Source organism: Ixodes scapularis, unplaced genomic scaffold (assembly GCF_016920785.2).
Source record: "Ixodes scapularis isolate PalLabHiFi unplaced genomic scaffold, ASM1692078v2 PGA_scaffold12__126_contigs__length_90152505, whole genome shotgun sequence".
Classification (NCBI taxonomy): Eukaryota; Metazoa; Arthropoda; class Arachnida; order Ixodida; family Ixodidae; genus Ixodes; species Ixodes scapularis.
The window spans coordinates 14,345,026-14,360,118 of NW_024609838.1; the positions used below are offsets into that span (position 1 = coordinate 14,345,026).

Genomic DNA, 15,093 nt, shown 5'->3' on the forward strand with positions numbered 1-15,093 from the left:
AACGTCGCCTTCTACGTTCCCGGTTTCCTACTTCTATCTTCCTATTTATACATCTCTCATTCGCGTCGTTTTATTTTTGCTTTTACAGCTTAGAAAAATAACATAGTCGTCGTATATGAGTCCGTTGATTCTTCAAGACAATCTTTCGTTCACGCACTAATCAACAAAATCTGAAAGCTACAGCACACAATTGAGATAACACGCGCGACGTGGTCCTCTTTTTATTCTCGCTGGAAATATTACGAATCAGAGAAACAAAAGCAACAATAAACTAATGGTAAAAAAAAACAAAAAAGTGACGAACGAAGATTAATTTTGCGCGCCATGCTCAGAGGTGGTGTGCCTACACGACCGCGGCGATGTCGTCCAGAACGAACTGTCAGTCCCGCGTCTTCTCTGATCCAGCACACACATACCTCCTTAACAAAACACACACACACACACACACACACACACATTTACAACACACACATACGAACACACACGTCCGCATACGAAAACACGCGTGAGCAACGCTCACGCGCACGCGCACAAGGAAGTGCCTAAAACACAAAACCACAATCATTCGCACTGCAGCGCGCACCGTAAAGCCAATAAAAGAGTAAAAGCGAGCAGCGAGACAACCGAGAGGCCTCCACGGCCAAACACTCTCGGCACAAATGGATTTTAGACAGCCCTATTCCGCACACTCCGCTAAGAATATCGTCAACCAACGTCCCCCTCACGCTCTAAACGAGAGGACAGAATTGGACGCCTTCTAAGAGCGTGAGAGCATTCCGACCACAGAAAGTGAGAGAGAGAGAGAGATAAAATAAAGAATTACAACACTAAACGTACTAATAAATACGTCGTGGACCGCTGCATACCGCCGGATAGGAAAGCAGCAAACAGCATCGGGCGCATAAATGGCTGCCAATAATAACGCCCACTCCAAAGAGTAAAACAAAAATAATAATAATAATAATCCGGTTTAAGTTTTCTAGAGAGTCAGAACGCAGCTTTGAAAAGCAAACATAAACACGTGCGCATTGGAAGCTTAGAAGGAAAAAAGAAAAGAGAAAGAAACGCGAACACAAATATACGTGGTGGCGCACACGCGTCATATGAAAAGAAAGGGAGGCAGAGAATAATATACAAGAAAGCTCGAAGGAAACTTTGTGCCAGGGTCGACATTGGTGACATCTGGTAGCGATGCCGTTTCGTACCAGATGACGTTAGGCCCGGCCCTTTTTTCTTATGTTTCGAGTGTAGTAATCGCTTTCCCATTCGAAGGGGCCCTTCGAAACAATGGCGGCTCGAGAGAGGGCACGTTGCAGCGGAGTGTGTGCGCGAGTACAGTCATCAAACACACTGCTCGAACTCTGCAGGCAGCAAGGCGCAGTTCATATAACAATACCACAAATAATGTCAGCACTCATGAATGGAAGTAGAGGACGTCATATGTGTTATGTTAGAAGAAAAATCCTGAGCCGCATTGTGTTCCGGTTGCCAAATCTCTAAATAGGATGCCTTGTGGCTCGATAATAGCAGCGAACACAGTCCCTCGTACGCGATCATAAAATAATCTGGCACAATAGACTTTCTACTAGACCGTACGCTAGAACTTGGCCTTGTTATCGGGAGTTCGCGCCGTCACTTTGAAGCATGGATCGAGCACGCGCCCGCAAGCGGGTTAACTGCTAAAACGTCGACTATAGGGAGTATTCACTGGACGCCATATTTGTGGGTGCTGTTTAGAGCGCATGCTCAGAACGAGCTCACATCAATAGGCTGCTAAGACCAGCACTCTTGGTGGTGCGGAATGCACGTTGCAAAAGAACTGTGGAAGCTCGCCGTCAGCACGCGCTCAGCATTCGCGCACACAGATATGGCCGTCCAGTGAATACTCCCTATACACCATTCACCCTTACGCTGAGACTATACTCCGTTTCACCTTATGTTGTACCGCAGACAAGGATAGAAGCGCGAGCTCATAGCGTTGGGCACTACTTTTAACGCACGAGAGCTTGTGCCGCCTAGATGTGCCCTAAAGCAAGGAGCCCCCGCTTGTAGCCTTTCCTGAGGTACATCATATGGTGAAACAGAATATAGAAGCTCCGTCTTCAGCGAGAGCTCGCTGGCTACCGGCTCCTACCACAGTGCTTTGCTTGCGCGCGACTGCGCCTTCACACTTGAGTAAACAAGGGCAGAATGCTCACGCTGAAGGCAAAGCGTCTATAGTCTCAGCTTAAGGGTTCAGCGGAGCCAAAGCCTCCTATATACTGACAAAGCCTGGCAGATCGCCACGAGAAGCGGTCGCCGAGATGAAAAAAAAAAGGTGTAGCGGCAGACAACGGATGAGAGGAGAGCCATGTGACTGGCGCCCCGCTGCGGCGAGACGCCGAAACACACAACTCCCCGTGCAAACAAGTGTGTTTCGGGTCCTCGCCGCTGCAAAGGCTGTGCGCTGACATCCAGGTTCCTCGAGAAATAGTTATTTGATGCTCTGTGCTGTCAAATACTCGCGCTCCAAATCTGCGACCGGGCACTTCATGGCTCCGTCGTCGAACTGCCAGGCTTAGTGAGTATAGAGGAGGTTATGGCCGAGCTATATCGCAGCAAACAAAGTTACGAACAAAAGTAAAAAGAAAAAAAAAAACACATTTTTATTTATAGGCCAACGAGCTGTTCCCAAACAAACCAAGCCCCTCCCCCCCCCCCCCCCCCCCCCCCCCCCCTTCCACCCCCGAGGTGTGGGCACTGCGCCTGTACAGAAACCAGATTCGCGTCAAGCGGAGCGTTTGCGTATGCGTCCTGCCGATACCAGCGCCACCGTAGGGGCGTGACGTCAGTGTCACGTGTTGGTGTATAATAATTTTTGCGTGCATTCTTTTGTTTCTTTTTTTGACCCTCTAAAAGTGTAGTTCGTGGGCAACGGCAAATTCGTTAAAAATCAATAGCAATAAAACAAAGGCCGTTCTATTTCGTCCTAAAAGTTCTGTCTGGCAAATAGATATACCACTTAAGCTAGATAGATCAACCATACAAGTTGTTCCAACGGTAAAAATACTGGGGGTGTTCTTTAACCAATACATGAGTTGGAACGAACACGTAGAACATGTTATGTCTAAAGTATCAAAAATAACGGGCATTATTTATAAACATCGTTTTTGTTTACCAGAAAGGGTCAAGATTATATTATATAACATATTGTTTGCTTCACATTTAAAGTACTGCCAACTTGTATGGGGCAATACAACAAAATTAAACCTAGACAGATTACATATCGCACAAAAAAAGACCTTACGTTTAGTAGCCAATGTACCATATGGTAGTCATGCCGATATTTTATTCTCAAAATTTGAGGTAACAAGTATTTTTGACTTATATACACAGACATTAATAAAGAAATATAAAGATAGTATTTATTATAATAACAAATCATTCCTTTCCTTAGCTTCGCTGAAAGAAAACTCTTCGTTTTATCATACGCGTAGTCCAGAGCACTGGAGAGTGCCGCATCCCAGAACCAATTACGGATTTCAAATGCTCCAGTATACTGTACCGTCTACCATTAATGAACTCATAAAAAACAATATTCACATAGAAGATATGTCAAATAACCAAATTAGACAATTGTATTTTAATAACAAATAATATTTTAAAAGTTCTGTGCTGTTCAGCATATCAAAAGCTGTATAATGTTCTGCATGTATTTGTTGTTGTTGTTTTTTTTTGCAAGTGCCGACTAATCTGCCGAAGTCTGTATGGGAGGCAGGGACTTGTCAAGCTACGCAATGTAGCTTTTTTCCCTGTCTCCTTCTCCAAACTGGAGTCAATAAAGTTGAATTGAAAAAAAATTGAATAGTCGGAGTATCTAGAAAAAAAAGTGGATACATCCAAAAACAAAAAACAAAAACAAAAAAAAAACAGGACGAATTTTTTTTTTTTTTTCTTTTTTATATCGTGAGAGATCTGTAGTGTTGCTTTTGGAACTCAGAGTAGTTTTGATTATGGCATCAGCAAATTGATGCCAGCATCAGCAAATTGATGGCAAATTGATGCCATAATCATGGCAAAAATTTGCCATAACCTCATGGCAAATTGATGCCATAAGGTCTCATTGCGGTTCGGTGAAATTTGACATAGTCGCGGTGTTTGCGAAACTTTCATACACGAAAAGTGAAAGCAAAGCCCGTAATGTGTCGAAATCGCACCGTATTACAAAACAGCGCCTAAAACACAAGTACCAGTGTAACTTGTGGAATCAAAACCTCCCATACACGCGAGTAAAAAATGTTGATTAGGAGGTGGGAGTAGGAAAAAGAGGTGTCATTGTAGCTGCGCCAAGGAAGAAGAGGAAGCAATGTGAAGACATTTGAGAAAATTTTTGAAGTCACTTTGCGTTTCAGCGCCTAAACTGTGCCTTCAAAAGGTAATAACAGATTATATAGTCATAAAATATAATAATTAATTTGTCTGATCAGTTTATCGTGTGTGCGCGTGTTTTTACATTTATTTTTCTCTTTCTTTTTTTGGAAAAGCAAAAACAAAACTTTTAGCCTTTCCATTCTGGTGAAGAAGGAAGACCAACGGTGCTGTACAATGGAAGGTAATGGCCGGCCGCAAGTCGGCAAGCCATGGATGGATGGATGGATGAATACGGCTGAGCCCTTTGGATCGGGCGGTAGCTTACGCCATCTAGCCATTTTGTTTTACCATTTAAGCTTAGAATATTTAAATGTGAAATCTATATTCACTCCGCAGTGCAAAGAAAGTGGGGCTATAAAACTCCCTTGCCATCAGTGAATAAGAAAATACCTAGTTTTCTCTCGATTTCTGCCACCATTCACTTAATCTTTGCTTGGTAATCTCTACAGTCTTGAAATCCACTCTCCCTTCGCTGTCTCTAAAACCCAATGACTTTATTAAATCTGTGTTGTCTTCGGTAGGCATAGGGTAAAGCCCTTTACAGTAGAGTATCAAGTGCTCAGCCGTCTCGTCCTCCTCTCCACAAGCAGTGCACACTGTATCAATTTCCTGGTACTTCACTCTGTATGTTCTGGTTCGCAGAACACCCGTTCTTGCCTCAAACAGCAATGAGCTTCCCCTAGAATTGTCATAAATGCTTTCTTTGGCAATAACTCTTTTGTTTAATCTATAGCTTTCCAGAGCCGTCTTTGTCTGCATTCCCTCTAGCCACCGATCTCTTTCTGTGGCCTTAACTTTCTTCTTAACTGAGACTTGCTCTTCCGTATCTTCGCTATAGCCCAAAAACTTTCCTCTTAATTTCCTAGTGCGCTGTCTCCACTTTGTGTCTACACTCCTCATGTATAAATAGCTGAAAACCTTTCGTGCCCATTGCTCCCCGTCCATTTGCCTCAACCTATCCTCAAATTCTACCTTGCTCACCGCTTCCCTGCTCTCAAATGATGCCCATCCCATGTCTCCTTGTACTCCCTGGTTTGGCGTTTTGCAATGTGCCCCCAAAGCCAGTCTACCTACTCCGCGCTGTTTTATTTCTAGTCTCGCATGCACTTCGGATTTCATGCATAGCACTGCGTTTCCAAAAGTCAAGCCGGGCACCATGACCCCTTTCCAAATCTCTCTCACCACCTCATACCTGTTGTAATTCCAAAGTGCTCTATTTTTCATTACAGCTGCATTTCTGTTGCCCTTACCTATTATATACTTTTCATGGTCTCTGAGATATTCTGCACCATCACATATCCATACTCCTAGAAACTTGTATTTACTAGCTCTCTCAACTGTAATATTCTGTATCTTCAGCCTCTCAACTTCATCCTCGTTAAAAATCATAACTGTCGATTTTTTGCTACTGAATTCTAAACCTAATTCCTCTCCTTCCCTACCACAGATGCTCATTAATTCCTGCAACTCTGTCCAGTTGTTAGCCATTAGTACAATATCATCCGCATACATCAATCCCGGTAAGGATTGCTGAATTTTTTGGCCTAGCTTACTGTAAGAAAGGTTGAACCCAAGCCCACTCTTCTCTAGTCTATCCTCCAATCCTCTCAGATACAACATAAACAGCAAAGGCGATAACGGGCACCCCTGCCTAAGGCCTCGTCTTATCTCTATTTTCCCTGTCGCCTTTCCTTCCCATGTTATAATCACCTTGTTATCTTTGTAAATGTTCCTTAATAGTGCTGTTAGTCCTTCATCTAGGTTTAAGTTCTCCATTATGTCCCACAGGTTTCTTTGGTTCACATTGTCATAGGCACCCTTGATATCCAGAAATGCCAGCCAGAGCTGTCTGTTTTCTTTTTGCGCTATTTCTATACACTCTGTTAGAGAAAATAAATTGTCCTCCAACCTTCTTTGTTTCCGAAACCCGTTCTGTAACTCGCCCAGTATGCCCTCGCAATCTACCCATTCCTCCAGTGTCACGAGTCCGGCGACGACGGAAGGTCATCACCGAGACATGACAATAAGGGGGTGGTCGTTCGATGCCCGGCGTAGCCGGTAAGCAAACGCAGAGAATGAGACGGAGGCGTGTTATAAGTTAACAACAACAAAACAGTGTTTATAGGCTCGAAACGAACATATAAAGGGAATTTAAAGTAACAGAACGTACATTTTACAAGACAGTGATGCTACGAGCGACAAACGTGTCGAGTTAAGCACAGAGAAGTACGTTACACATCCAGTTAAGTACGCGTGTACAAAGATCAAGACGAAAGTAAGAGTCCAATTAGCGACGGTCGAAAGGAAAAGTTCAAAATTGAAGCAACATACAGTTGACCGGGGAGCACGGCGGCAGTCCATCCACAGAGACGACACACGTAGAGCGGCCCCCGAAGCGGCGGTCCTTCCGGGGCAGCGGGTGGTCGGTCTCGGAGATGCGGTGCGGCGGCTCGGGTTCCCGGGAGTACGCGGCGGCGGCTTTCCCCCCCGAAGAGCGAACTGATGCTGGGGTCCAGTCGCCCTCTTTTTAACGGCGTCGGGCGCTCACGGCCGAGGCACTCGCGGACGCTTGTTCACGCACGGGGTCGGAGTCCAAGCAGCACAACACCAACAGCACACAAAGTAGTTCATACAAAAAGGGAAGACCACGTAGACACGGCACCTTTGACACTGCATGGCCGCCATGTTGAAGTTAGAAAAAGTAAGACATAGCTAAAACAGGAGGCCCCTACGCCAACAACTTCTGTCCTGCTAAGGGTGACCTTGCAGGCGAGAAAAGTTTACCAATACACAAATGGAGCTCAAGACTTTGGGCGCAGTGAGGGTGACTTTGAGGTTGAAAAAAGTAAGGAAGACACAAAACATGAATCACGTACACCCCCGCTCGCGAACCGCGAGAGGTTGAGCTAACTAGGAAGAAACTAACAGAACGAAAACAACGCGCACGTACACGTGCCTTTGCAGCAACCGAACCAGCGACGGAGAAACATACAGGCTACAAGGAGAAATATGTGTACGGAAACGAAAACGCGTTATATTTAAATAACGTAATAAAAATAAATTACAGGATGCCACTACTTCTGTGACACGGCCCCCCACTTTCGGAATATTATCACATAATATTCTACACCCACAGAAGTCGGCGCGCAGGCCTGTGTACTAATAAGAATGCACCACATAACCCTTGCCCAGACGAGCACACAAGTCAAATCAAAGTACAGATGTAGTAACATATTTAGATGTCAAAACAGTGCAGGCAAATAAAACGCGACCAGTCTACAACCTGCTGAGATAATCAGCTCCCATGTTTTCCTTGCCCTTGATATGCTCGACGCTAAACTGATACTCTTGGAGCAGCAAGCTCCAACGGAGGACTCGGCTGTTTAGCTGCCTCGCTTTTTGGATGTAGCTCAGCGGTTGGTGGTCCGTCTGCACTAAGAAATGCACGCCGTATAGGTAGGTGGCGAACTTTTGCACCCCCCAAACTAGTGCTAAGCACTCTCTCTCGATGGTGCTGTATGCTGCTTCCCTGGGGAGCAGCTTTCTGCTAGCATATGCGACGGGGTGGAGCGTGCCGTCATGCCGCTGCATTAGTACCGCTCCAAGGCTGGTATCTGAGGCATCCGTGCGCAGCACAAACTGATTGGAGAAGTCTGGGAGTCGCAGTATTGGAGGGCTTGAGACGCGGCGTTTGAGCTCCTCGAAGGCTTCTTGATGGGCCGACGTCCACCTAACGACGTTGTTGCCGCCCTTTTTCGTGAGCTGGGTGAGCGGCTCGCTGATTTTGGCGTAGTCGGGAATGAAGGCGCGGTAATACCCTGTCAAGCCGAGAAATGCTCGTACCTGTCGCTTTGTTCGCGGGGCTGGCGCCGCTTGGATCCTGTCGAGTGTTTTCCCGAGTGGTGCCAGTTCACCGCCGCCAATGCGATGCCCCAAGAACTCGATGTTTTCCCTTCCAAATTCACATTTGCCTGGTCGCACTGTTAGTCCGGCTGTCTCGATTCTTGCAAACAGCTGGCTCAGAGAAGTGAGATGCTCCTCCCACGTAGCATTGGCAACTAGGACATCATCGTAGTAGTGCTGCACTCCCGGAATTCCCTCCACAACTCGGTGCATCAGTTTCGAAAATACGGCGGGGGCTGTCTTTATGCCGAATGGCATGAAGCGGAATTGGAAGAGTCCCGACGTGGTTGAAAATGCGGTTTTGGGCTTGGACTCTTCGCTCAATGGAATTTGCCAATAGCCTTTGACGAAGTCTACTTTCGAGAAGTATTTCTTCTCTCCAGCCGCAGCGAAGACCGCGTCAGCTCGGGGCATGGGCTCCGAATCGGCAACCAACACGTCGTTCAGGCGCCGGAAATCAATGCACAGGCGGTTCGTGCCGTCCGGTTTCTTGACCAAAAGGACTGGAGCGTTGTAGGGCGACTGAGATTTCTCAATTATTCCGAGTCGCTCCATCTCCTGCACCTCTCTTTCTACGCCCTCTCTCGTCGCAAATGGAAGCGGATACTGCTTTACGTGGACCGGAGTGTCGGTAGTGAGCTCTAACCGGCACTCGGCCCAGTCCGTCTTGCCCGGGACGTCGGAGAAAATGCACGAGTGTTCTGAAATCACATCTCGGAGCTGTTTCTGCTGATCCACCCCCAAACAATCAGAAAGCCTCACATCTCGCTCGTCCTCGGATTGTCGAAGCGCTGGAACAGGAATGCCTCCATCGCTGTCCGAGTCTGTGACGCCGCAGATCGCCTGGCACACCCTTTCCACCGGTTGGCTTCCCCGCTCTTCGTATTTTTTCAGCATGTTAGCATGAAAAATCTTCCTCCCCCCTGCTGTCTCGATGATGTAGTCGGCCTCTCCCTTCTTCTCCTTGACCTCGAAAGGCCCTTTCCACTGAAGCAGTAGCTTGTTCTTATCGGTAGGCAGCAGAATCAGCACTTTGTTTCCTGGTTGGAAGAACCTTTCTTTAGTTTTCCGGTTGTACATCTTAGCGTAGCGTGCTCCGGCCTTCGCGAGCTCCTCGTGCGCTAGCTTGCATGTCTCTTCCAGCCGATTTCGGAGGTCAAAAACGTGGTGATAGGTTGTCTTCTCCTCCTCGTCGAGGTGGTGGTTCGTCCACAGCTCCTTCAGAATGGCCAGGGGTCCCCTCACATGTCGCCCATACAACAGCTCAAAGGGCGAGAAGCCCAAACTTGCCTGGGGGACCTCCCTGTACGCGAAGAGCAACGGCGCCAGGTAGCGGTCCCAGTCTCTCGGTTTTTCGGCGCACATTCTCTTTAACATCAATTTCAGGGTGCCATTGAATTTCTCGACCATCCCATTTGCCATAGGGTGGTACGGCGTTGTATGCAGCTGGCGTATGGAGAGAAGTCGGGCAACCTCCTTCATCAAATCGGAAGTAAAATTGGTGCCCCGGTCGCTTAGGACTTCGTTCGGGACGCCAAATCGAGAGAACATTTCTACTAGCGCCTCAGCGACCCTCTCCGTCTCAATACTCGGCAGCGCCACGGCCTCCGGGTATCGGGTCGCGTAATCCATTAGGGTCAGGATATACCGATTTCCATGCTTGGAAGGGGGCTGAATTGGACCCACGATGTCTATGGCCACTCTTTTGAATGGGGTTTCAATGAGCGGCGCCTTCCCCAGCGGCACACGGGTTACTCTGCCCTTTGGGATCGTTCTCTGGCAGATGTCACATGATGCGACAAATCTCTTCACGTCTGCGGTGATGCCCGGCCAGAAAAATTCCTCCAAAATTCGGTCCTTCGTCTTTTGCACGCCCAAATGACCAGCCATTATTCCGTCATGTGCAGTTTTCAATACCGCTTCTCGATGGCACCTAGGGACGACCAGCTGACGCACCACGTGTCCGGTTTTCTCAGTGTAGCTGCGGTACAGTAGCCTACCCTCCCGGTGGAATTCGATATTTCCTTCGGAATCCCTGCACGTCAGTATCTGGCCAATCTGAGAGAAGCACGGCCTGAGCGACTCGTCCGCTTCCTGCTCATCCGCGTAATCCCTGTTTAGCGGCTGTGCTGGGACGTCGGGGGCTTTGAGGGTTTGGAACCTTTGGGGTTGGTTCCTCATCTGCGAGCGCGTTACCACTGCTGCTACAGCTTCCTCATCAGCGGGCTCGTTGCTGATGGGTTCTTCCACTGCCGCCTTTGGGTCGTCGGGTGCCCTCGCGCCTTCTATATTTCCAAGGATTAGGTCATAGAGCGGCTCCGCCATGCAGAGCGCCGTGATGACCCCTGAATAGTACGGGGTGTCGATCTCCACCCGCGCTTCGGGCAGCATCCTGGCTGTTCCGTCGACTACATAAACGGGCCGGGTCTCTCCTGTGAGCTGATCGTCGCGGATGAGCTCTCGTCTTATAATCGCCGTATTGCACCCGGTGTCTCGCAATACCGAAATCGATTTGCCCTCATACGTTCCGGCGACCACCGGCAGTCCTTCGACTAGAAACTTCGGCTGTGTTATCATGACTGCATTCACGACGGGGATTCTTTCCCCATTCTTCAGCTCTAGGTAGCCGTCGCGAATGCCCTTCCGATTCGTCACCCCGACGGGGGCGTAAACGCACGATGCCTGAGGCCTATCGTTTGTTCCCGACCGGCACGCGTCGGCCTTGTGGCCCTTTCGCCCGCACTTGAAGCAAGTAAGGCCGTGGTTGTTAGTGGTGTGGGCCCGGCAGTGTGAAGCCTGATGCCCAACGCGGTTGCAAAGATAACAACGAGGCGCTGTTCGTTGACTGCTTCTTTTCTCGTCAGTTTCGGGCCTCCCGATATCATCTCGGTTATCCTTCTTTACTTTGGCGAGGTTAAGGCTTCCCTGCGCTTCTAAAAACTGGTCGGCTAGATCCAGCATCTCTCCCAACGATTTCGCCTTCCTTTCCTTCAGATAGAGCGCCATGTTGGAATGACACCCATGTAGGAACCTTTCCTTAATCAGGAGCTCTCGGAGGTCTTTGAACTCGTGTTTCGTATCGGACAGCTCGATCCAGCGATCGAAATAGTGGCTGAGACGCGCCGAGAACTGAGCTGCGGTCTCACCATCCGCCGGTTTGCCTGAATCGAATTTGTCCCGAAAGCCGTCCGCCGTGAAACGAAACCGCTTCAAAAGGGCTGTCTTTACCTTGGAGTAATCCGCTGCATCACCCGGCGGCAACCGCCCGTAAACACTAAGGGCTTCCCCGCTCAGACATGTTGCTAGAGCTGTAGACCACTGGCTCTCTGGCCACTTCTGGCTTTCCGCAAGGCTCTCAAATCGTCTAATATACGCGTCTAGGTCATCCTTCCGGTCATCGAACGGGATGAGAAGCTTGCTTGTGTTCAGTTTCAAGCTTGGCTCCGCGTCTTTTCCCCGGCTTCCTTCCTTCTCTCTGGTCTCCTTCTCCAGCTGCTGACACTCTATTTTCAGGCGCATAAGCTGAATCTGACGCTCGTCAGCCTCCTTCGCGGCTGTGCGCTCATCCTCCGCTGTCTGCCGTGCAAACGCTCGATCCTCTCGCTGTTTATCTTCTACCCATTTTCGGAGCTCAGCGCCCGCCAGGCCAAGCTGACTACCCATCGCTAGCAACTTTTCCATTTCCATGCTTCTATCTCCGAAACACTTTCAACAACCCAAACAGGCGCTCACAAAAGGAAATCCCGTTCATGCATCGTACGTCTCAAATAACGCGGCACATTTCCAGAACTCGTCTCCCTCTCCAGTCACCACGTTTCCTTCGCATCGAACGTCCTGTCGCGGACGCCAGTTAATTGTCACGAGTCCGGCGACGACGGAAGGTCATCACCGAGACATGACAATAAGGGGGTGGTCGTTCGATGCCCGGCGTAGCCGGTAAGCAAACGCAGAGAATGAGACGGAGGCGTGTTATAAGTTAACAACAACAAAACAGTGTTTATAGGCTCGAAACGAACATATAAAGGGAATTTAAAGTAACAGAACGTACATTTTACAAGACAGTGATGCTACGAGCGACAAACGTGTCGAGTTAAGCACAGAGAAGTACGTTACACATCCAGTTAAGTACGCGTGTACAAAGATCAAGACGAAAGTAAGAGTCCAATTAGCGACGGTCGAAAGGAAAAGTTCAAAATTGAAGCAACATACAGTTGACCGGGGAGCACGGCGGCAGTCCATCCACAGAGACGACACACGTAGAGCGGCCCCCGAAGCGGCGGTCCTTCCGGGGCAGCGGGTGGTCGGTCTCGGAGATGCGGTGCGGCGGCTCGGGTTCCCGGGAGTACGCGGCGGCGGCTTTCCCCCCCGAAGAGCGAACTGATGCTGGGGTCCAGTCGCCCTCTTTTTAACGGCGTCGGGCGCTCACGGCCGAGGCACTCGCGGACGCTTGTTCACGCACGGGGTCGGAGTCCAAGCAGCACAACACCAACAGCACACAAAGTAGTTCATACAAAAAGGGAAGACCACGTAGACACGGCACCTTTGACACTGCATGGCCGCCATGTTGAAGTTAGAAAAAGTAAGACATAGCTAAAACAGGAGGCCCCTACGCCAACAACTTCTGTCCTGCTAAGGGTGACCTTGCAGGCGAGAAAAGTTTACCAATACACAAATGGAGCTCAAGACTTTGGGCGCAGTGAGGGTGACTTTGAGGTTGAAAAAAGTAAGGAAGACACAAAACATGAATCACGTACACCCCCGCTCGCGAACCGCGAGAGGTTGAGCTAACTAGGAAGAAACTAACAGAACGAAAACAACGCGCACGTACACGTGCCTTTGCAGCAACCGAACCAGCGACGGAGAAACATACAGGCTACAAGGAGAAATATGTGTACGGAAACGAAAACGCGTTATATTTAAATAACGTAATAAAAATAAATTACAGGATGCCACTACTTCTGTGACATCCAGTCTGTTCTTTATAATCTGCATTACCAACCTGTAAATAACCGGTGTCACGGTTATGGGACGATAATTCCTAATATCAAACTTATCTCCCTTTCCCTTATATATCATACTTATCCTACTAAGCCTCCATTCATCTGGAATATTTCCTTTTGTTATCACAGTGCTTATTACCTCCCTTAGTTTTGCCTTAGATTTAGGACCCAAATTCTTCACCAGCTTGATAGGGATACCATCTGTGCCTGTCGACGTGCCACTAGGGACTCTTCGTTCCGCCTTTTCCCATTCTCTTTGTCCAAAATCCGCGATGTCACAAACTGGACTGCTACTTCCTTCGGTTCTCCTATCTTCCACATGTACCCGTTCCCGAAATTTCTCTTCCATCACTGCTCCTATATATTGTATCGCATCATCTCCCTCTAATTGATCTCCCTGATGCGAGAGTATGAACCTCTGTCTAGCTTGTGTTGTTTCACCGAGTGAGTTCAAGTGCTCCCAAAACTTCTTGGCAGCGTTTCTATCTTTCTTACTTACATTACTCATCCATTCCTCACCCTTTCTCTGAATTTTCGCATTGATCAAACTGGATGCCTCTCGGCGACATGTTATAAAATTGTCCCATTTTCTTTTTACTTCCGTTTCGGACTCCCCACTACGCTTGGAATACCTGTGTTCTCTAGAGGCTTCCTGACGTTTTTGTATCGCTTGCTTCACTTCTTTGTCCCACCAACTTTTTGGTCTATGTCCTTGCTTCCCCTTTCGTTTACTCTTAACTTTGTCTAGTTCTAGAGCAAAAAGCCTAGTTAGGCTCTCATAGGTCCAATTTGTATGCCGTTGCCCTGAAACTGCTGCCTCTATTCTTTCAACAACTATTTCCAACTCTTTGTCGCTGCAGAAAGTTTGCTTTGAATTATGTTGTCTAGTTTCAGCATTTACTTCTCTGGCAAAATTCAGCTTAATACGTTTGTGATCACTACCAAGACTTTTGGAACCTTCTTCATCTATTTTCATTACTTGTAACTTACCATATATTTTGTGTGACATGAGTACGTAATCTATAGTTGAATGCAGATTGCCAGTTTCCCAAGTTATGTGCCCGTCACACTTCTGACTGGTATTACATAAAACTAAGTCATGTTTTTCCACCAATTCTAGTAATATGCTTCCAGTTGAGTCCGTATACCCATCCAGACCCTCAATATGGGCATTCACGTCTCCCATAATAATTATTTCGGAGCCTTCCCCTAGTTCACTAATGTCTCTTGATATGCAATCAATCATTTTTCTGTTTTCCTCTTTAGCACCTGTCCCTGTCCATAAGTAAACCACTCCAAGGACTGTTGATTCCCCAGCGACTTTTCCTTTCAGCCACAAATGTTCGGCGCACTCCTTTCTGATCCTTTGAAAGTTCATATTCTTCTTAATAAATGCTCCAATTCCACCTCCCTTCCTCGTTCCCTCCATTCTGTTGCATTCTTCCCACACATAGTCAGGGTTGCAAGGTGGCTGCTCCATGTCTCTGAGATGTGTTTCCACAAACCCATACACCATTAAATCCTCCTTTCTTAGTTGCTCCTCTACCTCTTCCCATTTTAACCTATTTCTACCACCCTGCATGTTAATATATCCAATGTCTGATTGTGCTGTTTTTTTATACCTGTTCTTACGTTTTCTCCTCTTTTTAACCCTGGGTGCCTCTGCTGACTTCGTTGGGTTTTCAATTACTTCAGTGCCCCCAGAACCCTCGGTCCCCCCAAAAAAGCAGTCACCGTGCGGCCCATCCTATCCCCCACCCTGTAACCCGTGGCCTCACTG

The 15,093-nt window shown here is 47.9% G+C and overlaps 1 protein-coding gene across 1 annotated transcript; it reads right to left on the reverse strand.

The window, feature by feature from the left end:
- Positions 1 to 6,504: 6,504 nt before the first annotated feature.
- LOC121835333 lies at positions 6,505 to 13,273 on the reverse strand. Its single transcript, XM_042289431.1, has one exon. It carries the CDS (start codon positions 11,998 to 12,000, stop codon positions 7,687 to 7,689), a length of 4,314 nt encoding a protein of 1,437 aa, XP_042145365.1. The 5' UTR covers positions 12,001 to 13,273; the 3' UTR covers positions 6,505 to 7,686.
- Positions 13,274 to 15,093: the final 1,820 nt, after the last annotated feature.

What these genes read in the sequence shown, in the direction of transcription:
- LOC121835333 (XM_042289431.1), bottom strand. Translation starts at nt 12,000, where the DNA reads ATGGAAATGGAAAAGTTGCTAGCGATGGGTAGTCAGCTTGGCCTGGCG.